Source organism: Nicotiana tomentosiformis, chromosome 8 (assembly GCF_000390325.3).
Source record: "Nicotiana tomentosiformis chromosome 8, ASM39032v3, whole genome shotgun sequence".
Taxonomy (NCBI): domain Eukaryota; kingdom Viridiplantae; phylum Streptophyta; class Magnoliopsida; order Solanales; family Solanaceae; genus Nicotiana; species Nicotiana tomentosiformis.
This window is the reverse complement of record NC_090819.1, coordinates 65967339-65985203: the sequence shown is the minus strand read 5'-3', so window position 1 is coordinate 65985203 and position 17865 is coordinate 65967339. Positions and strand designations below refer to the sequence as shown.

The following is a 17865-nucleotide window of genomic DNA, read 5'->3' as shown; positions in this document are numbered from 1 at the left end:
CTTTCACTATTAGGCGTCGAAATGCTCCGGGGTCATCCAAAACCTGATTCGAACATGGGCCCAAGTACAAAATCATCATACACACCTATTGGAACCGTCAAATCCCGATTCTGAGGTCGTTTACTCAAAATGTTGACCGAAGTCAAACTTGTCCTTTTAAGACAACCTTAAGGAACCAAGTGTTCCGATTTAAACCCGAGCCCTTCCAAATCCCGATCTAACCATTCCCGCAAATCATAAAACCGTAAGAGCATATAGAGGAAGTCTTATTTTTAGGGGAACGGGGTTCTAAAAAGCAAAACAACCGGTCTGGTCGTTACATTCTCCACCTCTTAAGCAAATGTTCGTACTCAAACGGGTTTAGAATCATACTTGAAGTGCTGAATAAGTGTGGATATTTGCTTTGCATGTCCTCCTAGGAATCCCAGGTTGCCTCCCCGACTGGTTGGCCCTTCCACTGGACCTTTACCACGGAAATCCTCTTGGATCTTAACTGGCGATCCTGTCTAGCAACAATGGAAACTGGCTCTTCCTCATAACCCAAGCTCTCATCTAGCTAAACAGTAATGAAGTCTAAAACATATGGCAAGTCGGCATGATACCTCCGGAGCATAGACACGTGAAAAACCGGGTGAACCCCTGATAGGCTGGGAGGTAAAGCAAGCTCATAAGAAAACTTCCCAACCCGCCTCAACACCTCAAATGGGCCTATAAACCTTGGGCTCAACTTTCCCTTCTTCCCTAATCTCATAATGCCCTTCATCGGAGAGACTTTCAAGAGACCCTTCTCGTCCACCATAAATGATATATCACGTGCCTTCTAATCCGCGTAGCTCTTCTGTCTGGACTGTGCAGTGCGAAGTTGCTGCAAAATCAACTTTACCTTTTCTAAGGCATCCTTCACTAAATCAGTACCATATAACTTAGCCTCGCTGGGCTCAAACCACCCGATAGGACAATGACATCGTCGACCATATAAAGCCTCAAATGGAGCCATCTCGATGCTGGACTGATAATTGTTGTTGTAAGCAAACTCGGCCAAAGGCAAGAATTGATCCCACTATCCCCCAAAGTCCATCACACATTCTCTGAGCATATCCTCCAAGATCTGGACTGTCCGCTCTGGCTGCCCGTTGGTATGTGGATGAAACGCAGTGCTGAGCTCTACACGGGTCCCCAACTCACTCTATACGGCTCTCTAGAAATGTGAAGTGAGCTGAGGGCCTCTGTCTGATGTGATGGAAGCAGGCATACCGTGCAACCGAATTATCTCCCGAATATAAATCTGGGCCAACCTCTCTGCTGACTTAGTTAACCTGTCACCAATGACCCAAACTGCATCGAACTTCCGCAAGGTCCACGGCAACCCAACTACGAAGTCCATAGTAATGCGTTCCCATTTCCACTCTAGTATAGTCATCTGCTGGAGTAATCCACCTGGCCTCTGGTGCTCATACTTAACCTGCTGGCAATTTAGGCACCTAGCTACATACTCAACTATGTCTTTCTTCATCCGCCGCCACCAATAATGTTGTCTCAGGTCCCGATACATCTTCGTAGCACCTGGATGAATGGAATATCGAGAACTGTGTGCCTCCTCTAGGATCCTCTCCATCAAGCCATCGACATTAGAAATATATAGACGACCTTGGAGTCGCAGGACACCATCCTCGCCAATAGAAACCTCCTTGGCAACACCCTGTAGTACCGTCTCCCTGAGAACTTCCAAGTGCGGATCATCAAACTGTCGAGCGTTGATATGCTCCAATAGTGAAGACTGGGCAACAACACATGCAAGAACTTGGCTGGGCTCTGAAATATCCAAACTCACAAGTCTGTTGGCCAAGGACTGTATGTCCAAAGCTAGTGGCCTCTCCTCTGCTGAAATGAATGCTAAGCTACCCATGCTCTCTGCCTTCCTGCTCAAGGCATCCGCGACTACATTCACCTTTCCCGGATGATAAAGAATAGTGATGTCATAGTCTTTCAGTAACTCAAACCATCTGCGCTGCCTCAAATTGAGATCCCTTTGCTTGAACAAGTGTTGCAAACTGTGGTGATCAGTGTAAACCTCATAAGGCACCCCATATAGATAATGCCTCTAGATCTTAAGAGCATGAACAATCGCGGACAACTCCAAATCGTGCACAGGATAATTCTTCTCATAGGGCTTCATCTGACGTGAAGCATATGCAATAACTCGCCCCTCCTGTATCAATACATAACCCAAAACAACGCGTGAAGCGTCGCAATACACCATATACATCCCCGCACCGGAAGGCAACACTAGGACTGGTGCTGTAGTCAAAGCTGTCTTGAGCTTCTGAAAGCTCGCCTCACAATCATCGGTCCAACGGAACGGAGCACCCTTCTGGGTCAATCTAGTTAAAGGTGCTGCAATGGATGAGAAGCCCTCCACAATTCGGCGATAATAACCTGGTAGCCCCAAGAAACTCTTGATCTCAGTCGCCGAAGTAGGACAAGGCCAACTCTAAACTGCCTCAATCTTCTTGGGATCCACCTTAATACCCTCACCTGATACCACATGCCCCGAGAATTCCACAGAATCTAACCAAAACTCACATTGGAGAACTTAGCATATAACTCTTATTCCCTCAAGGTATGAAGTACCACTCTCAAATGATGCTCATGTTCCTCCATGCTACGTGAGTAAATCAAGATGTCATCAATGAAGACAATAACAAAGGAATCGATATAAGGCCTGAACAGCTTGTTCATCAAATCCATAAATGTCGCTGGGGCATTAGTCAGACCGAAGGACATCACTAGAAACTCATAATGGCCATATCTAGTACGGAAGGCAGTCTTTGGAACATCTGAGTCCCGAATCTTCAACTGATGGTGTCCCGATCTCAAGTCGATCTTAGAAAACACCCTAGTACCCTACAACTGGTCAAACAAATCATCAATACACGGCAATAGGTACTTGTTCTTAATGGTGACTTTGTTCAGCTGGAGGTAATCAATGCACATCCACATAGTCACATCCTTATTCTTCACAAATAACACTGGTGTACCCCAAGGTGATACACTCGGCCTGATGAACCCCTTCGCTAGCAACTCCTCAAGTTGTTCCTTCAACTCCTTCAATTCTTTCGGAGCCATATGATATGGTGGGATGGATATAGGCTGAGTGCATGGGTCCAAGTCAATACTGAAATCAATATCATGATCTGGTGGCATGCCTGGAAGGTCAGAAGGAAACACATCGGCAAACTCCCAGACTACTAGCACTGAATCAATCGTCGGGGACTCTACGGTGGTATCCCTAACATAGGCTAGATAAGCCAAACAACCCTTCTTGACCATATGATGAGCCTTTAGAAAAGAGATAACCTGACTAGATGTACTGACAGATGAACCCTTCCACTCCAATTTAGGCAACTCTGGTATTGCTAAGGTAACAGTCTTGGCATGGCAATCAAGGATGGCGTGATATGGGGATAATCGGTCCATGCCCAGGATGACCTCAAAGTCTGTCATATCAAGTGACAGAAGGTCCTCTCTAGTCTGGTAACCAAAGAATGTGACCACACAGGACCGATAGATCCGATCCACAACCACAGAATTGCCCACAGGAGTGGACACATAAATAGGAGTACCCAAGGACTCACGAGGAATATCTAGGAAATGAGCAAACAGAGATGATACATATGAATAGGTAGACCCTGGATCAAATAATACCAAAGCATCCCTACCACAGATAGAAATAATACCTGTGATCATGGCATCTGAGGCTACTGCATCTGGTCTGGCTGAAAAATCATAGAATCTAGCTGGAGCGCCGACTGGCTGGCCTCCACCTGGCTGAACAATAACTGGCTTACCTCCCTCTGTCTGGCCTCCACCTCTAGGACGGCCCCTACCCGCTTGTCCCCCACCTCTGGGCGGTCGGATGGCTGGTGCTGCAATCATGGGCTGATGACCCTGCTGTATTGCCTTGCCACGAAGTCTGGGACAAGTTCTCTTCATATGACCCGGATCCCCACACTCGTAACAACCTCTCAATACCATAGACTGCTACCCCGAAGTCTGACCCTGATAGCCTGAATACCCACTAGAAGAACCCTAGATGGCTGGTGGGTGGTATGAACTCTCCGGCATGGCACTGAAATAGGCACTGGAAGAACCCTGATGAGCTGGTGGGCGATAAGAACTCTCTGGCATATAACTAAAATAGGCTCGCGCTGGAGCACCCCGAGGAGGTGGTGGTGCTGGATAGGTGGGCCAGCTTGGCTGACCCCTCCCAAACTGACCTTTGCCCCTAGCTGGGGCAATGCTAAACTCTCCAGAGAAATGGGTCCTCTTCTCTTGCTGCATCTGATCTCTACCCCTCTGGCGGTAGCTCTCAATCCCCTGAGCAATCTCCACTACTAGCTGATAATCAGTGCCTATCTTAACCTCCCGGGCCATACTAGCCGGAATACCGGGGTTCAACCCCACAACAAATCTCTACACTCTCTCTGCGTTGGTAGAAAGTATCATAAGTGCGTGGTGAGACAACTCAGCGAATCTCGCCTCATAATCGGTCACTAACATCTGACCCTGCTCGAGCCGCTCGAACTGACCTCGCAACTCTTCCCTCTGAGAGGGTGAAATATACTTGTCCAAGAAAAGATGTGTAAACTGGTCCCAAGTCATGGGAGGAGAACCCGCTGGTCTGCTAAGTAGATAAGACTGCCACTATCTACGGGCCCTGCCCTCCTGCTGGAAAGTAGTGAAATCCACCAAATGGGACTCTAATATCCTCATGTTATGCAGTATGTGCCTGTACCGGTCAATGAAGTCCTTGGGATGCTTATGCCGCTCACCCCCGAAGATAGGAGGGTGTATCCTAGTCCATATGTCCAATAGCTTTTGCGGATCGCCGTCCGCAACTGATCTAGGCTCAGGTGCAACCGCTACAACTGGTTGCTCCGCCCACGGGCAGTGTACCCGGAGCCTGGGCAGTGGGGGTCGGTGCTGACATGAAATCTACCGGGGCTGGCTCTATGGCGGGAACCCCGCCCTGCTCCTTAATGATGGATCCTCAACTGGATCCGCTGGTGGTGCTACCAGGGCAGCTTTGGGACTCCCTCGTCCCGTACCTCGGGCTGATGCCCTCCCCTGGCCTCTGCCTCGGCCTCTAGCAACAGGGGGAGCAGCTCCTCCCTGTTCTGGAATGTCCGTCATATTCGTCCTCACCATCTATGAGAGAATGAGAGAAAGGGTTGTAGTATACCACCAACTGCATGATAGGAGATGAATAAAGAGTAGTTTCCTAACACCCTATAGCCTCTCGAAGATAAGTACGGATGTTTCCACACCGATCCGCAAGACTCTACTAGGTCTGCCCATAACTTGTGAGACCTACGTGAACCTAGATCTCTGATACCATGTTGTCACGACCCAATTGCATCTTAGGCCGTAATGGCACCCAACACCATTATTATGCAAGCCAACACTGATCAAACTAATGGTTTCTCTTTTAAATAAAATACTAAGTGGATAACATTTCCTCATTTGTTAAAGAGATTTAGAAATTTGCGAATGTGACATAATTAAATGGAAGCAAATGAGTACAAATCATAATCATGTAAACAAACCCAAAATCACAATTCTACTAGTATGTGCGCCAAGACCTGGTATCATAAGTATGTGGAAAATCTAGTAGAATACACAAAAGGACACTAGCCTACTGTCTGAAATAAAATAGACAGAAAAAATTAAAACATAATGGAGACTCCAGCTGCTGCAGAACGGCTCAGAAGGCAGCTCACCGTGAAGTCTCGAGATGGGGATCAAATCTGCGCACCAGACTGGCAACCAGATGCACCTACCTCAGATCATGTACAACTAAGTACAGAAGTGTAGCGTGAGTACATAAATAATATGCACCCCGTAAGTATCTAGTCTAACCTCGAAGAAGTAGTGACGAGGAGTCGACTCCGACACTTACTAGGGCCAATAACATGATAATATGAAAATCTAATTAAGCAGGATATACAACGATAAGACTCAGAACAAGAAATAACTGAACAAGGCTTCAGAAATAGTTAAGAGCTTGAATCACTTCTTTCCTTTAAAACATATGATCACACAAACAATGAATTTATACTGATTATGAAAGGAACTTCCAGTACTTTTATCACACACGAATACCACTGAGGACGTTTGGCCCGATCCAATATAAATATAAACTGTGCACTGCCGAGGGTCGAATGACGCTAACCATAGATGCATCTATTACCCAGCTCGCGAATCATACATGCGACGCGGTCAAATATAAATTTATCAATAAATCATAACCCTTCCTTGATTCTTTTCAAAATACAGACAATTCAACTTAAAGCTTTTACATCTTTAAAAATCCTCAACTCAGGTCCATTTGATACAGTCAACAAATATAATCATATAACGGTGACCACAAGTATGGTGTAAACCTAAAACTACCAGGACATAAATAAGAATAGTAGCTATGTATGGATTCTCGTCACTTCGTGCGTACGTAACCCCCCACAAATAACAATACATATTAATTAAGTTCACCCATGTGTCCTCTTACAAGGTTAGAAAAGAGACTTACCTCGTCTCAAAGCTTACTTCCCAATACAAGAATGCGCTCAAACCTTCAATTTGATGCCAAACGACTCGGAACTAGCCAAACATTATATAAATCGATCAATCTATTGCTCAAATGTTCATATCTCCACCATTAAAGTGATTACCCAACCAAAATTGCAAGATTCCTAAAATTCACCCCGGGCCCACACGCTCGAATTTCAGAAATGTTTGAAGAAAGTTGTTACCCATAACCTTAGGAACATAATATATGATTTTCACTAAGTTTTATAATTATTTTCGTGGTAAAATCTTATTTTTTCTTAAACCCTACGTTTTTCATCTCAACCCATGATTTCTACCAATTTTCATGTGGAAATCTACCCATAATATATGTACTAAACTTATATTTAGAAGCAATTACTTACCTCACAAAGCTAGGTCGAAAACCCCTCCTTAGAAGCTCTCAAATCGCCCAAGAGTGGAAGAAAATGTGATAAAAATTGCCTTAACCCGTAATAAATGAGGCTTACTGCCTCCAGCGGTTTCCGTACCTGCGGTCAAAGGGCCGCACCTGCACCCTCGCTTCTGCGGACAAGGGTCTACTTCTGCGGAATTCACTGGGTCGGCTGGGACCGCTTCTGCAGACGGGTACCCGCTTCTGCGGAGGATGGGCCGCATCTGCGGAACCTGGGTTGTCCTCCTTTGGCCGCTTCTACGAGGCTTGGCCTGCACCTGTGAGCTCGCACCTGCGGCTGATCAAGCGCAGGTGCGATTTTGACAGATCTGGTGCATCGACTGCTGCTTCAAATTCTCATTTATGGTCCGAGCCTCGTCTGATTGACACTCGGGGCTCCGAGGGCCCCGCCCGAACATACCAACAAGTTTGGAATCATAAAACGGACTCGCTCGAACTCTCGAAACGCCCGAAACAACATTAAAACTAAGAATCGCACCCCAAAACCCATTGAATCAAACTTAAGAACTTCTAGTTCTTCAATTTACTTCTAATGCGCCGAAATGTACTTAAACTACTCGGAATGACACCAAATTTTACTTGCAAGTCCTAAATGACATTACGAAACTACTCCCGATCTCGGAATTCCGTTGAGACCTCGATATTACCAAAACCCGCTCTAAATCAAATTTAAGGAATTTTTAAAACCTTCAAGAACCAACTTTCACTATTATGCATCGAAATGCTCCCGGGTCATCCAAAACCTGACCCGAACATGCGCCCAAGTGCGAAGTCATCATACGAACCTATTGGAATCGTCAAATCTCGATTCCGAGGTCGTTTACTTAAAATGTTGACCGAAGTCAAACTTGGCCTTTTAGCCAACCTTAAGGAACCAAGTGTTCCGATTTCAACCCGAACCCTTCCAAATCCCGAACTAACCATTCCCGCAAGTCATAAAACAGTAAGAGCATGTATGGAAATTTTTAATTTTTAGGAAAACGGGGTTCTAGAAAGCAAAACGACCGATCGGGTCGTTACACTGAAACCTTCAATTGGATTCCGTCAAAGAGGATATCCATTTCTTGATTTCTATTTTTTTCCGTTCTCTTCTTTTTCTTATTGTACTTTTCTTTTATATTTTTAAAAATAAAAGAAATGTTCGTACAACAAAACTTAACTATAAAAATTAAGGCTAACATTTACATCCTCTAAATGATACATTACCGGTTCTTTTTTATGTTTTACATTAGTATTGAATTTCTTCTATTTTATTACTCAAGTGCTGATTTCTTCTTTTATAGATTATTTTCGTCAAAAACTTTTAGGTATGATTTTAAGAGTCATGAAGATATATGGTAGAGTAATGAAAAGGTGATTGATTAGTAAAGATAAATTTCATTCTATAAAAATTATAACACTAATCATTTAGTCATATTTTGGTTCGTTAATGAACGCAAAGCACATATAAATTCTTATGAACACATTTAAACAAGAAGGGAGCGAACACCTACCCAAAAAGTATATTTATTAAGAGTGATATGTATTGATGAATGCCATTTATTCTAAGGCCACAAAGGAAGAAAATATACAAGGCCTGCTGCGAGGGAGTTAGAGCCATTATTTTCTTAACAAACTTACAAGGTTGATTAGTTGACAACATCCTTTGCCGCCAGAAGAAGTTTTTGTAGAAGATGCACTTCAAAGATTATTTAGAGTATATTGGTATTAAAAGCTTCATTATCTTGTATATATATATATAACCTTGATCTGTATAGCGGTGACGTGCTACCTCTCCTAGACCAAGGAATATACTTGTCTTTTCTCCCTTTTCTATATACCTTTTACCCTTATTTTTTCTGTATTTTCTCAATTGGAAGATTAATCTTATTCTACATTATTTATTGAATTTTACTAAATATTAATGACTAATTGTTTAATTTCATCAGATATAAAAAGTCCTTTGCATATTTCAATGATCTCATGTGATTATTCAGAATCTTATAAAAAATAATTTGGAATACACGTGTTATGTACATGTCCAGAAACTAGTCTATATACTATATTAAAAGTACGAAGGCTCTTAGCGAAATATCGTTCATCTTTTTTACCCTTTAAAACATATTTTATATTGGATAAAATTGTAAAATCAAAAAACTTTCCTAATATTTAGGAGTTGTAAATCAAAGAAGTTTTTTCTAATATAATTCAGTGTTTAATATCTTCCCCTAATAAGGATACAAAATATTAAAGATATAACATGATACAAAAAAGTAGGAGAATTATTTTTGTTGGTTTCGACTTTTGAACAAGTGAATTTCACGATCTTGTGTAATAGTTCTGTTCTTTGTCCTTTTTATTTAATCACAAAGACCAATTTTGCCTTTTTATTTTCCTTTTATTTGATTTATTTGTTTTTAAAAAAAATTTAAAATCATAAGTATTTTTAGAAGCTTTGTTGTTAAATTCGTTTATTTCTATTTTTAAAATTTACCACAGCATTGTGTTCTAAAATAATAATTACTGCCGGAAAATAGAAGTTATTAATTTATGATGAAAAATTAATTACCATAATTTAATTAATAGAAAACGTAAATTACCTCAATGCACACTCCTGTTAAATAGATGGAAAATGAATTTTATTTTTTGGTAAAAAAGAAACTAATATTATTACTAAGAAAGTTTATTACATAATTTAACTTTACAAAACATGAATTAGTTACGAAATTCATCTTGTAGATGATAATTTTTATAATCAGTTACTAATCAGTCACTAAATAGGATTAGCGATGAATTTATACATCGCTAATTTTTATTCTTTTTGTAGTTGACTTGTCTATGATACATGGTACTGTAGGCATGCAAAATTTATTGGATTTAAATCTATAAAATAATTTAGATTATATTTTAAATTCAAGATATTTTAGTCCAAACAAAATTTATTGGGCTAATATTATTGGATTAATTATATAATTTAATATATATAGATTAAATAAATAAGTCCAAATTCATTAGGCTAGCCCATTTAGTTGGGCTACAAATGATGAGCCCATTTCATTAGGCCCAAGATGTCATCTTCCTAGAGGCCCAGTTTGGCGTCACGTGTCAAATGACGTGGCACGCCAAGTCAAACAGAAGAGCCAATGGGATCATGCCACATGTCAAAATGACAAGGCATGCCAAGTCAAATTAAAAAGGCCAATGAAACCGTGCCACGTGTGCAAGTGACATGTTCTGGCCAATCAAATGCGGCCTTGTCACTCTTCAATCTGATTGGTCAGAAAGAGTTTATTCTTATCATAACTCTTCTCTCCCACAGCTATAAATAAGGGTCTTCATAACCCAGAAAAGGGACCAGAAGTTATAACAAGAAGCAAGAGAGTGCTCGTGGATCAAACGCCGTAAATTTCTCTACAAGTTTCAAGCTTCAAGCAATCAAGTTCAAGTTCAAAAAATCAAGTTCAAGATCAAGAACAAAGAACAAATCAAGTTCAAGTTCAAGCGATCAAGCTCAAGCTCAAGAACGAAGAACAAGTCAAAATTCAAGGAGTACGAGTTCAGATCAAAGTTCGTGCTAGTTGAATTCAAGATTATCGTTCGTGGCAACAACTACATATTCAAGATCAAGCTCAAAGGCCCTTGAATTTATTTACTATTGGAAAGAAGAATCAGAGGATTCATAGAGAGTGTACACTCATATTATGTGAAATCAAATACTACGATTGTTGCAATATTTTTTCGGTCTTGATTTTATTTTCTCGACGCAATTTATTGTCTACAAATTCTGGCACGCCCGGTGGGACAATCTCTACCTCTCATCTCAACTTTTCAAATCACTAAAGTTCAAGAACATTGAAATGGCTTCAAAGAAAATCAACTCCAGTTCAACTTCCACCAAGGCTGCTAATTCCAGGTTCTATGCTGATATGGAAAACATCCTCGATGTTACCTTTGGAAGCTTTGGACTAGTTACGAGGAGCAAAGCAAGCTCGTTAGGACAACAAGCACCCCAAGTGCCGTCCGCATCAACCCCTGTTTTCGGATCTTCATCCTCAAAAGGAGCAAGATCTTCCACAAATGTACCCAAAGAAGGAAGCGATGTTGCTGAAAAGATCAAGAAAACTTTTGCTCTGCTTGACCTCTCCAGATCCAAGATCTCGGCTGTGAAGGAAGATGATGATGCTTCAAGTGATGGATCCTCCCCACTTACACCGCGTAGCGTGAACCATTCGAGAATCAATCTGTGTGACAATCCATGCTACTCCCCATCATCTACAACAATCATGCAAGCTATGGTGACCAATATTTCATCTGTGGAAGAGCAGTTGGCGAACTTGATGGAAGCAATCGCTGGCTTGACCAAGTGCATACAAAATCAAGATGTTAGAATTGACAAGCTAACAGACAGGGTGGGAATCTTGATGGAAGAAGAATCCACCCATGCACCTGGAAAGCTCCCAAAAGTTCCAAAGATTGATTCTCCCCCGATACGAGTAGCATCTGCTAAGGCTATCCCTGTCTCATCTAAAGGGATGATTCCCATCAATCAACTGAAGGAGTTCATTAAAGGAACTATTAAGAATAAATGTGAAGTTGTTTCCAATTCCTCCCTTACATACGCAAAGCCGTATACTGCAAGGATCGATATGTTGAAGATGCTCGCTGGCTATCAACCTCCAAAGTTTCAATAGTTTGATGGTAAAGGCAATCAAAAGCAACATATGGCGCACTTCGTTGAGACATGCAGTAACGCTGGGACTTTTGGAGATTACCTTGTCAAATAGTTTGTCCGCTCGCTAAAAGGAAATGCTTTTGATTGGTATACAGACCTCGAGGCAGGATCTATTTATAGCTGGGATCAACTAGAGCAAGAGTTCCTCAATCACTTTTATAGCACAAGGCACACTGTGAGCATGGTGGAACTCACAAATACTCGTTAATGGTAGGGTGAACCAGTTATCGACTTTATCAATCATTGGAGGAACGCAAGCCACAACTGTAAAGACAGGCTTAGTGAAGCTTCTGGCATAAAGATGTGTATCCAAGGCATGCATTGGGGATTGCGCTACATCTTGCAAGGTATCAAGCCTAGCACATTTGAAGAGCTTGAAACTCATGCCCATGACATGGAATTGAGCATGGCCTCCGCTAGAAATGAAAGGCTGCCCATCTATAAACCTCGCAAAGGGAACGACAACCAAGAAGTCAGAAAATAGAGCAAGTTTGTGCCAAGATCTGAAAACAAAGAAGCTATGAATGTCAATACATCACCTGTGAAGTTCACGACGAAGGTGAGCAAGAAGCAGAGTATGAAATCCACTTCGTTTCAAAATAAGCCAAGTGGAAAGTTGACTCTAAAAGAAATGCAAGAGAAAGAGTACCCATTTCTGGATTCTGATGTGCCAGCCATTTTCGAAGAACTCCTCGAGTTAAATTTCATTGAACTTCCGGAGATGAAGCGGCCAAATGAAGCTGGGAAAACTGATGACCAAAATTACTGCAAATATCATCGACTTGTGAGTCACCCTCTGGAGAAGTGCTTTGTCTTCAAGGACAAAGTTATGGACTTGGCTCGTGAAAAAAAGATCGTGCTTGAAGATAAGAAAGCAAGCGCAAACCAAGTCTCTATCACATTTGGATCATTCAGTCCAGACGAATTATGTAGTTTTAAAGAAAGTAAAGATGAAGAATTACTGGAGAACAACAAAGTTGAAGATGATCAACCTGAAGATGGTGAAGGTTGGACGTTGGTGACTCATCGGAGGAACCACAGAAGGAGCCCACGAAAAGAATCAGTAGAACAACCAACAAGGAAAATAATGGTAAAAAGACCAAGGAAATGGAATCCAGTTAAGCACATAAAGAAAGTAAAAGTGGAGGTGCACCACCCTCAAAAGCCACGACATCCAGTGACCTTGGAGGAGTTTTTACTAAGTTGGTTCCGCACGAAGATTTCCCATGAGGGTATTAATGCCTCCTGTTGCCATGCTGACGAAGGGGAAGAAAAGAGTGATGACCTACCATTGGCACCATCTTAGGAAAAGCTCATCGAGTCTACTCCTCAAGAAGTTAATGCTTGTGAGGAAAGTCACATTCACAAATGACGATCTTCTGCTAGGTGACACTCTTCATAATCACCCATTGTACCTGGTTGGCTATATGTGTGATGAAAGGGTAAATCGAATTTTGGTTGATAGAGGATCCTCAGTGAACATTTTGCTAATTCGCATTGTGAAAGAACTTCGTATTCCCATGAACGAACTCTCAGAAAGTCGTGTGATGATCCAAGGATTCAACCAAGGGGGAAAAGAGCCATAGGTGCGATCAAGTTGGGAATCACCATTGAAGATATGCAATCAAGTGCATGGCTACATGTGATCGATGCAAATACTTCATACAACGTCTTGCTCAGAAGGCCTTGGATACATGAGAATAAAGTGGTTCCATTTACCTACCATCAATATTTGAAGTACTACAAGGGTGATGTCGAGAAGAAGATAGTTGCTGATGATGAGCCATTCACCGAGGATGAGTCACATTTCGCCGATACAAAGTTTTACTTGAAGAACCGCATTGTGAAGGAGCTAAAAGTGGATGATGGAATGAAAAGCAAGAATGACGAGCCCACAACTAAGAGAGCTGAGATGATTGCTGGTAGAGCCAAAGCTGTTACTGAGGAGGTACAACCTAACGCGAATAAATATCATAGAGGGAATATTGCGTCTTATGGCAAGAAAGTAAGTCCTGCACTCCAATATGTCCCTAAAAGAAATAAAGATGAAGGTGAATCGTCTAATCTCCAAACTAACATGCTAAATAAGTTAACTCTTCCGGTAAAACGAATTGAGGCAGTAAAGTTGTCCTCAAAGCCACTTGCAGGGTTTGTAGCCCAAAATCGTTTGCAGAATGTAGCACTCCCTACAAAGCGAATAGGTGAAGGTTTTGATCCTAATGCTTACAGGCTATTTGCAAGAGCTAGATACAATCCCAATGAGTTGTCAAAGTTAGGGAAGATCCCATCAGAAGATGCGATGAGGCAACCACGTGAAGGTTTGGGATACAAGCAACCGTCACCAGTGCGCATCTCCATAAGAAGGGCGAGCAGCAATTATATCACTGTAGAAAACAAATCTGCCGATTCTAACAGGCCTTCTGTCTTTGTTCGACTCGGAAAATCAACTGTGAGAACTTCGGTATTTGAGAGATTGGGTCCATTAAATAAGGGGAATAAGTTTTAGAGAAATTATCGAAATACAAAAATAGCCACTTTGCCCAAAATTCAGAAGATCTCTAAAGATTTCCAAAGTTTGGTTCCTTCTAGAATGAAGCAACAAACAAAAGTCATAGTTTCGTGTGATGAGGTACTGAAGGTGAAGTCATACATTGTGGTCTACACAAAAGAACGTGCTGAAGACGAAGAAAGTGTGGGTTCTTCGTATCATGTTACTTCCCAAGGCGAGCATGGTGTTTTATCTCTAATGGCGGATGACGAGAAATTAGACGATGTTTCACCATGTTATCACATATCCTTCAACGATGGGGACCCTCAAGAAGATGAAGATGCGAAAGATGCTCCCCCAGAACTTGAAGAAGGGGTGAAGGCAATGATTGATGCCTTAAAAGAAGTTAACCTTGGTACTGATGAAGAACCAAGACCCACCTACCTAAGTGCTTTACTAGAAGTTGATGAAGAAAGCACTTATATTGAGTTACTCAAGGAGTTTAGGGATGTCTTTGCTTGGAGTTACAAAGAAATGCTTGGCTTGAACCCTAAAGTAGCAGTCCATCACCTTGCGGTCAAGAATGGCTCTCGTCCTATTAAGCAAGCTTAAAGGTGCTTTAGGCCGGACTTGGTTCCCCTGATTGAAACCGAAGTTAACAAACTCATTGAAGCTGGATTTATTCGAGAATTTAAATACCCAACGTGGGTTTCAAGTATTGTCCCTGTAAGGAAGAAGAATGGCCAGATTTGTGTGTGCGTCTACTTCAGGGATCTCAACAATGCGTGTCCCAAAGATGAATTCCCGCTTCTTATTCCAGAGTTGATGATCGATGCTACTACTGGGTATGAGGCAATGTCGTTTATGGATGGTTCATCAAGCTATAACCAAATTCGCATGGCACCAAAGGATGAAGAGCTTATTACATTCCGCACCCCCAAGGGCATCTATTGCTACAAGGTAATGCCTTTTGGATTGAAAAACGCTGGTGCTACTTACCAAAGGGCTATGCAGAATATTTTTGATGATTTTCTCCACAAGAATTTTGAATTCTATGTTGACAACTTCGTGGTAAAATCAAGAGAGATGAGCGACCACTTGAATGACTTGAGAATGGTATTTGAGTTACTCCGGAGGTACCAACATAGAATGAATCCATTGAAATGCGCCTTTGGAGTTACTTCTGGAAAGTTCCTTGGTTTCATTGTCCGACATCGAGGGATTGAAATTGATCAAGCCAAAGTGGATACAATCTTAAAAATTCCCGAGCCTCGGAATATTCACGAATTGAAAAGTCTGTAAGGAAAGTTAGCGTACCTTAGGAGATTCATCTCAAACCTAGCTGGGAGGTGCCAACCATTCAGTCGCCTTATGAAGAAAGGTGTCCCTTTCAAATGGAACCAAGCGTGTAGCAATGCCTTTGAGAGCACTAAATCCTACTTGATGAAGCCTCCAGTTTTGGCAGCCCCTATACTTGGAAAGCCGCTGATACTAATATATTTCAGCACAAGAAAGGTCTGTTGGAGCGTTGTTGGCCCAAGAAAATACTGAAGGGAAGGAAAACTCCCTTTACTACTTGAGCAGGATGATGACACTAAATGAGCTGAATTATTCGCCAATTGAAAAGTTATGTTTGGCGCTAGTCTTCTCAATCCAAAAGTTGAAGCACTAATTTCAAGCTCATGTTGTTCGTTTGGTTTCTAGAGCAAATCCCATCAAGTTCGTGATGTCAAAATCTGTCCTTAGTGATCGACTAGCAAGGTGGAACCTCTAGTTTCAACAATTTGAAATCATGTACATCCCTCAAAAGGCTATAAAAGGACAAGCATTAGCAGACGTCTTGGCAGATCACCCTATACCTGATGATTGGGAGCTAACTAACGAACTGCCTGATGAGGACGCAATGGTTATTGAAGTTCAGCCTCCGTGGAAGATGTACTTTGATGGTGCTGCACATCGCGGAGGAGCTGGTGCTGGTGTAGTATTTGTCACTTCTCAAGGTGAAGTTCTGCCCTACTCTTTTACGTTGACGCAACTCTGCTCTAATAACATTGCTGAGTATCAAGCACTAATACTTGGGCTTGAAATGGCTGTCGAAATGAAGTGGTTACAATTGCGAGTCTTTGGTGACTCTCAGTTAGTGGTCAATCAGCTTTAATGGGGTGGCTTGGTGATGTCACTATTCAGTATGTGCCAAGGAAAGAAAATAAGAAGGCTAATGCTTTAGCTGTCCTAGCTTCGTCGTTAACCCTGCCTGATCTAGCGCAAGTTACTGTCTGCCAAAAATGGGTAGTACCACCGCCAAATGAGGATGAAGGTGAAGAAAATGAACTCAAGCATCCTGTCGCTATTTCTGAAGTTGAGAAAGAAGAATGGCGACAACCCATTATCGACTACTTATATTATGGGATACTTCCAGAAAATCCAAGGAGAATGACTGAAATCCGTCATCGTGCACCTCGCTTCCTTTACTACAAATATACTCTATACAGAAGGTCATTCGAGGGAGTACTCTTGCCATGTTTAGGGGAAAAAGAAGCACTCCAAGCTTTGCAAGAGGAACATTCTGGGGTATGTGGGTCACACCAGTCTGAATCAAAGCTGCACTTCTATATAAAAAAGATGGGATATTATTGGCCAATGATGGTAAAAGATTGCTTGGACTACGCTTGAACATGCAAGGCTTGTCAATTCCATGCGAATTTTATTCATCAACCTCCTGAAGTGTTGCACGCGACTGTGGTATCCTGGTCGTTTGACGCTTGGGGATTGGATGTTGTTGGACCACTACTAAAGTCCTCTGGTAGGAACCTATACATCTTGGTTGCAACTGACTACTTTTCAAAATGGGCTGAAGTTGTTACTCTTAAGGAGGTAAAGAAGGAAAACATTGCAAGTTTCATCCGAGTAAACATAATTTATCGCTTGGGCATTCCTCGTTACATAATAACGGATAATGGAAAGCCATTCTATAATAGGTTGATGAACAAGATTTGTGATCTCTTTGGCTTCAAGCAACGTAACTCTTCGATGTATAATGCTGCCGCCAATGGTCTAGCTGAGGCATTCAACAAAACTCTATGCAACTTGTTAATAAAGTCATCTCCAAATCCAAACGGGATTGGCATGACCGTATGGAGGAAGCTGTGTGGGCATATAGGACAACTCACCGCACGCCAACACAAGCGACCCCTTATGCACTCGTTTATGGAGTTGAAGCCGTCTTGCCACTCGAGCGTCAAATACCTTTATTACGATTAGCTATTCAAGAAGGTATCACTAATGAAGAAAATGCTCGACTTCGATTAGCAGAGTTGGAGGCTCTTGATGAGAAAAGGTTGGAAGCTTAATAGAGTCTTGAATGTTATCAAGCTCGATTGTCTCGCTCCTTCAATAAAAGAGTTCGCTCAAGATCCTTTCAAGTGGGAGATCAAGTCCTTGCCGTACGAAGACCCATAATTACTTCCCATAAACCTGTAGGGAAGTTCACTTCAAAATGGGATGAACCATATATCGTACAAGAAGCTTACTCAAGTGGGGCTTACAAGCTAGTTGATGCAGATGGCATGAGAATCTGCCCTATCAATGGCAAGTTTTTGAAGAAGTATTATCCTTGAAGTTGCTACG

At 41.9% G+C, this 17865-nt stretch overlaps 1 protein-coding gene across 1 annotated transcript; it reads left to right on the top strand.

The window, feature by feature from the left end:
- The first annotated feature begins 16395 nt into the window (after positions 1-16395).
- LOC138897618 (uncharacterized) lies at positions 16396-17588 on the top strand. The gene is made up of 3 exons (XM_070183611.1): positions 16396-16809; positions 16921-17290; positions 17338-17588. Exons 1-3 carry the CDS (start codon positions 16396-16398, stop codon positions 17586-17588), a joined length of 1035 nt encoding a protein of 344 aa, XP_070039712.1.
- Positions 17589-17865: the final 277 nt, after the last annotated feature.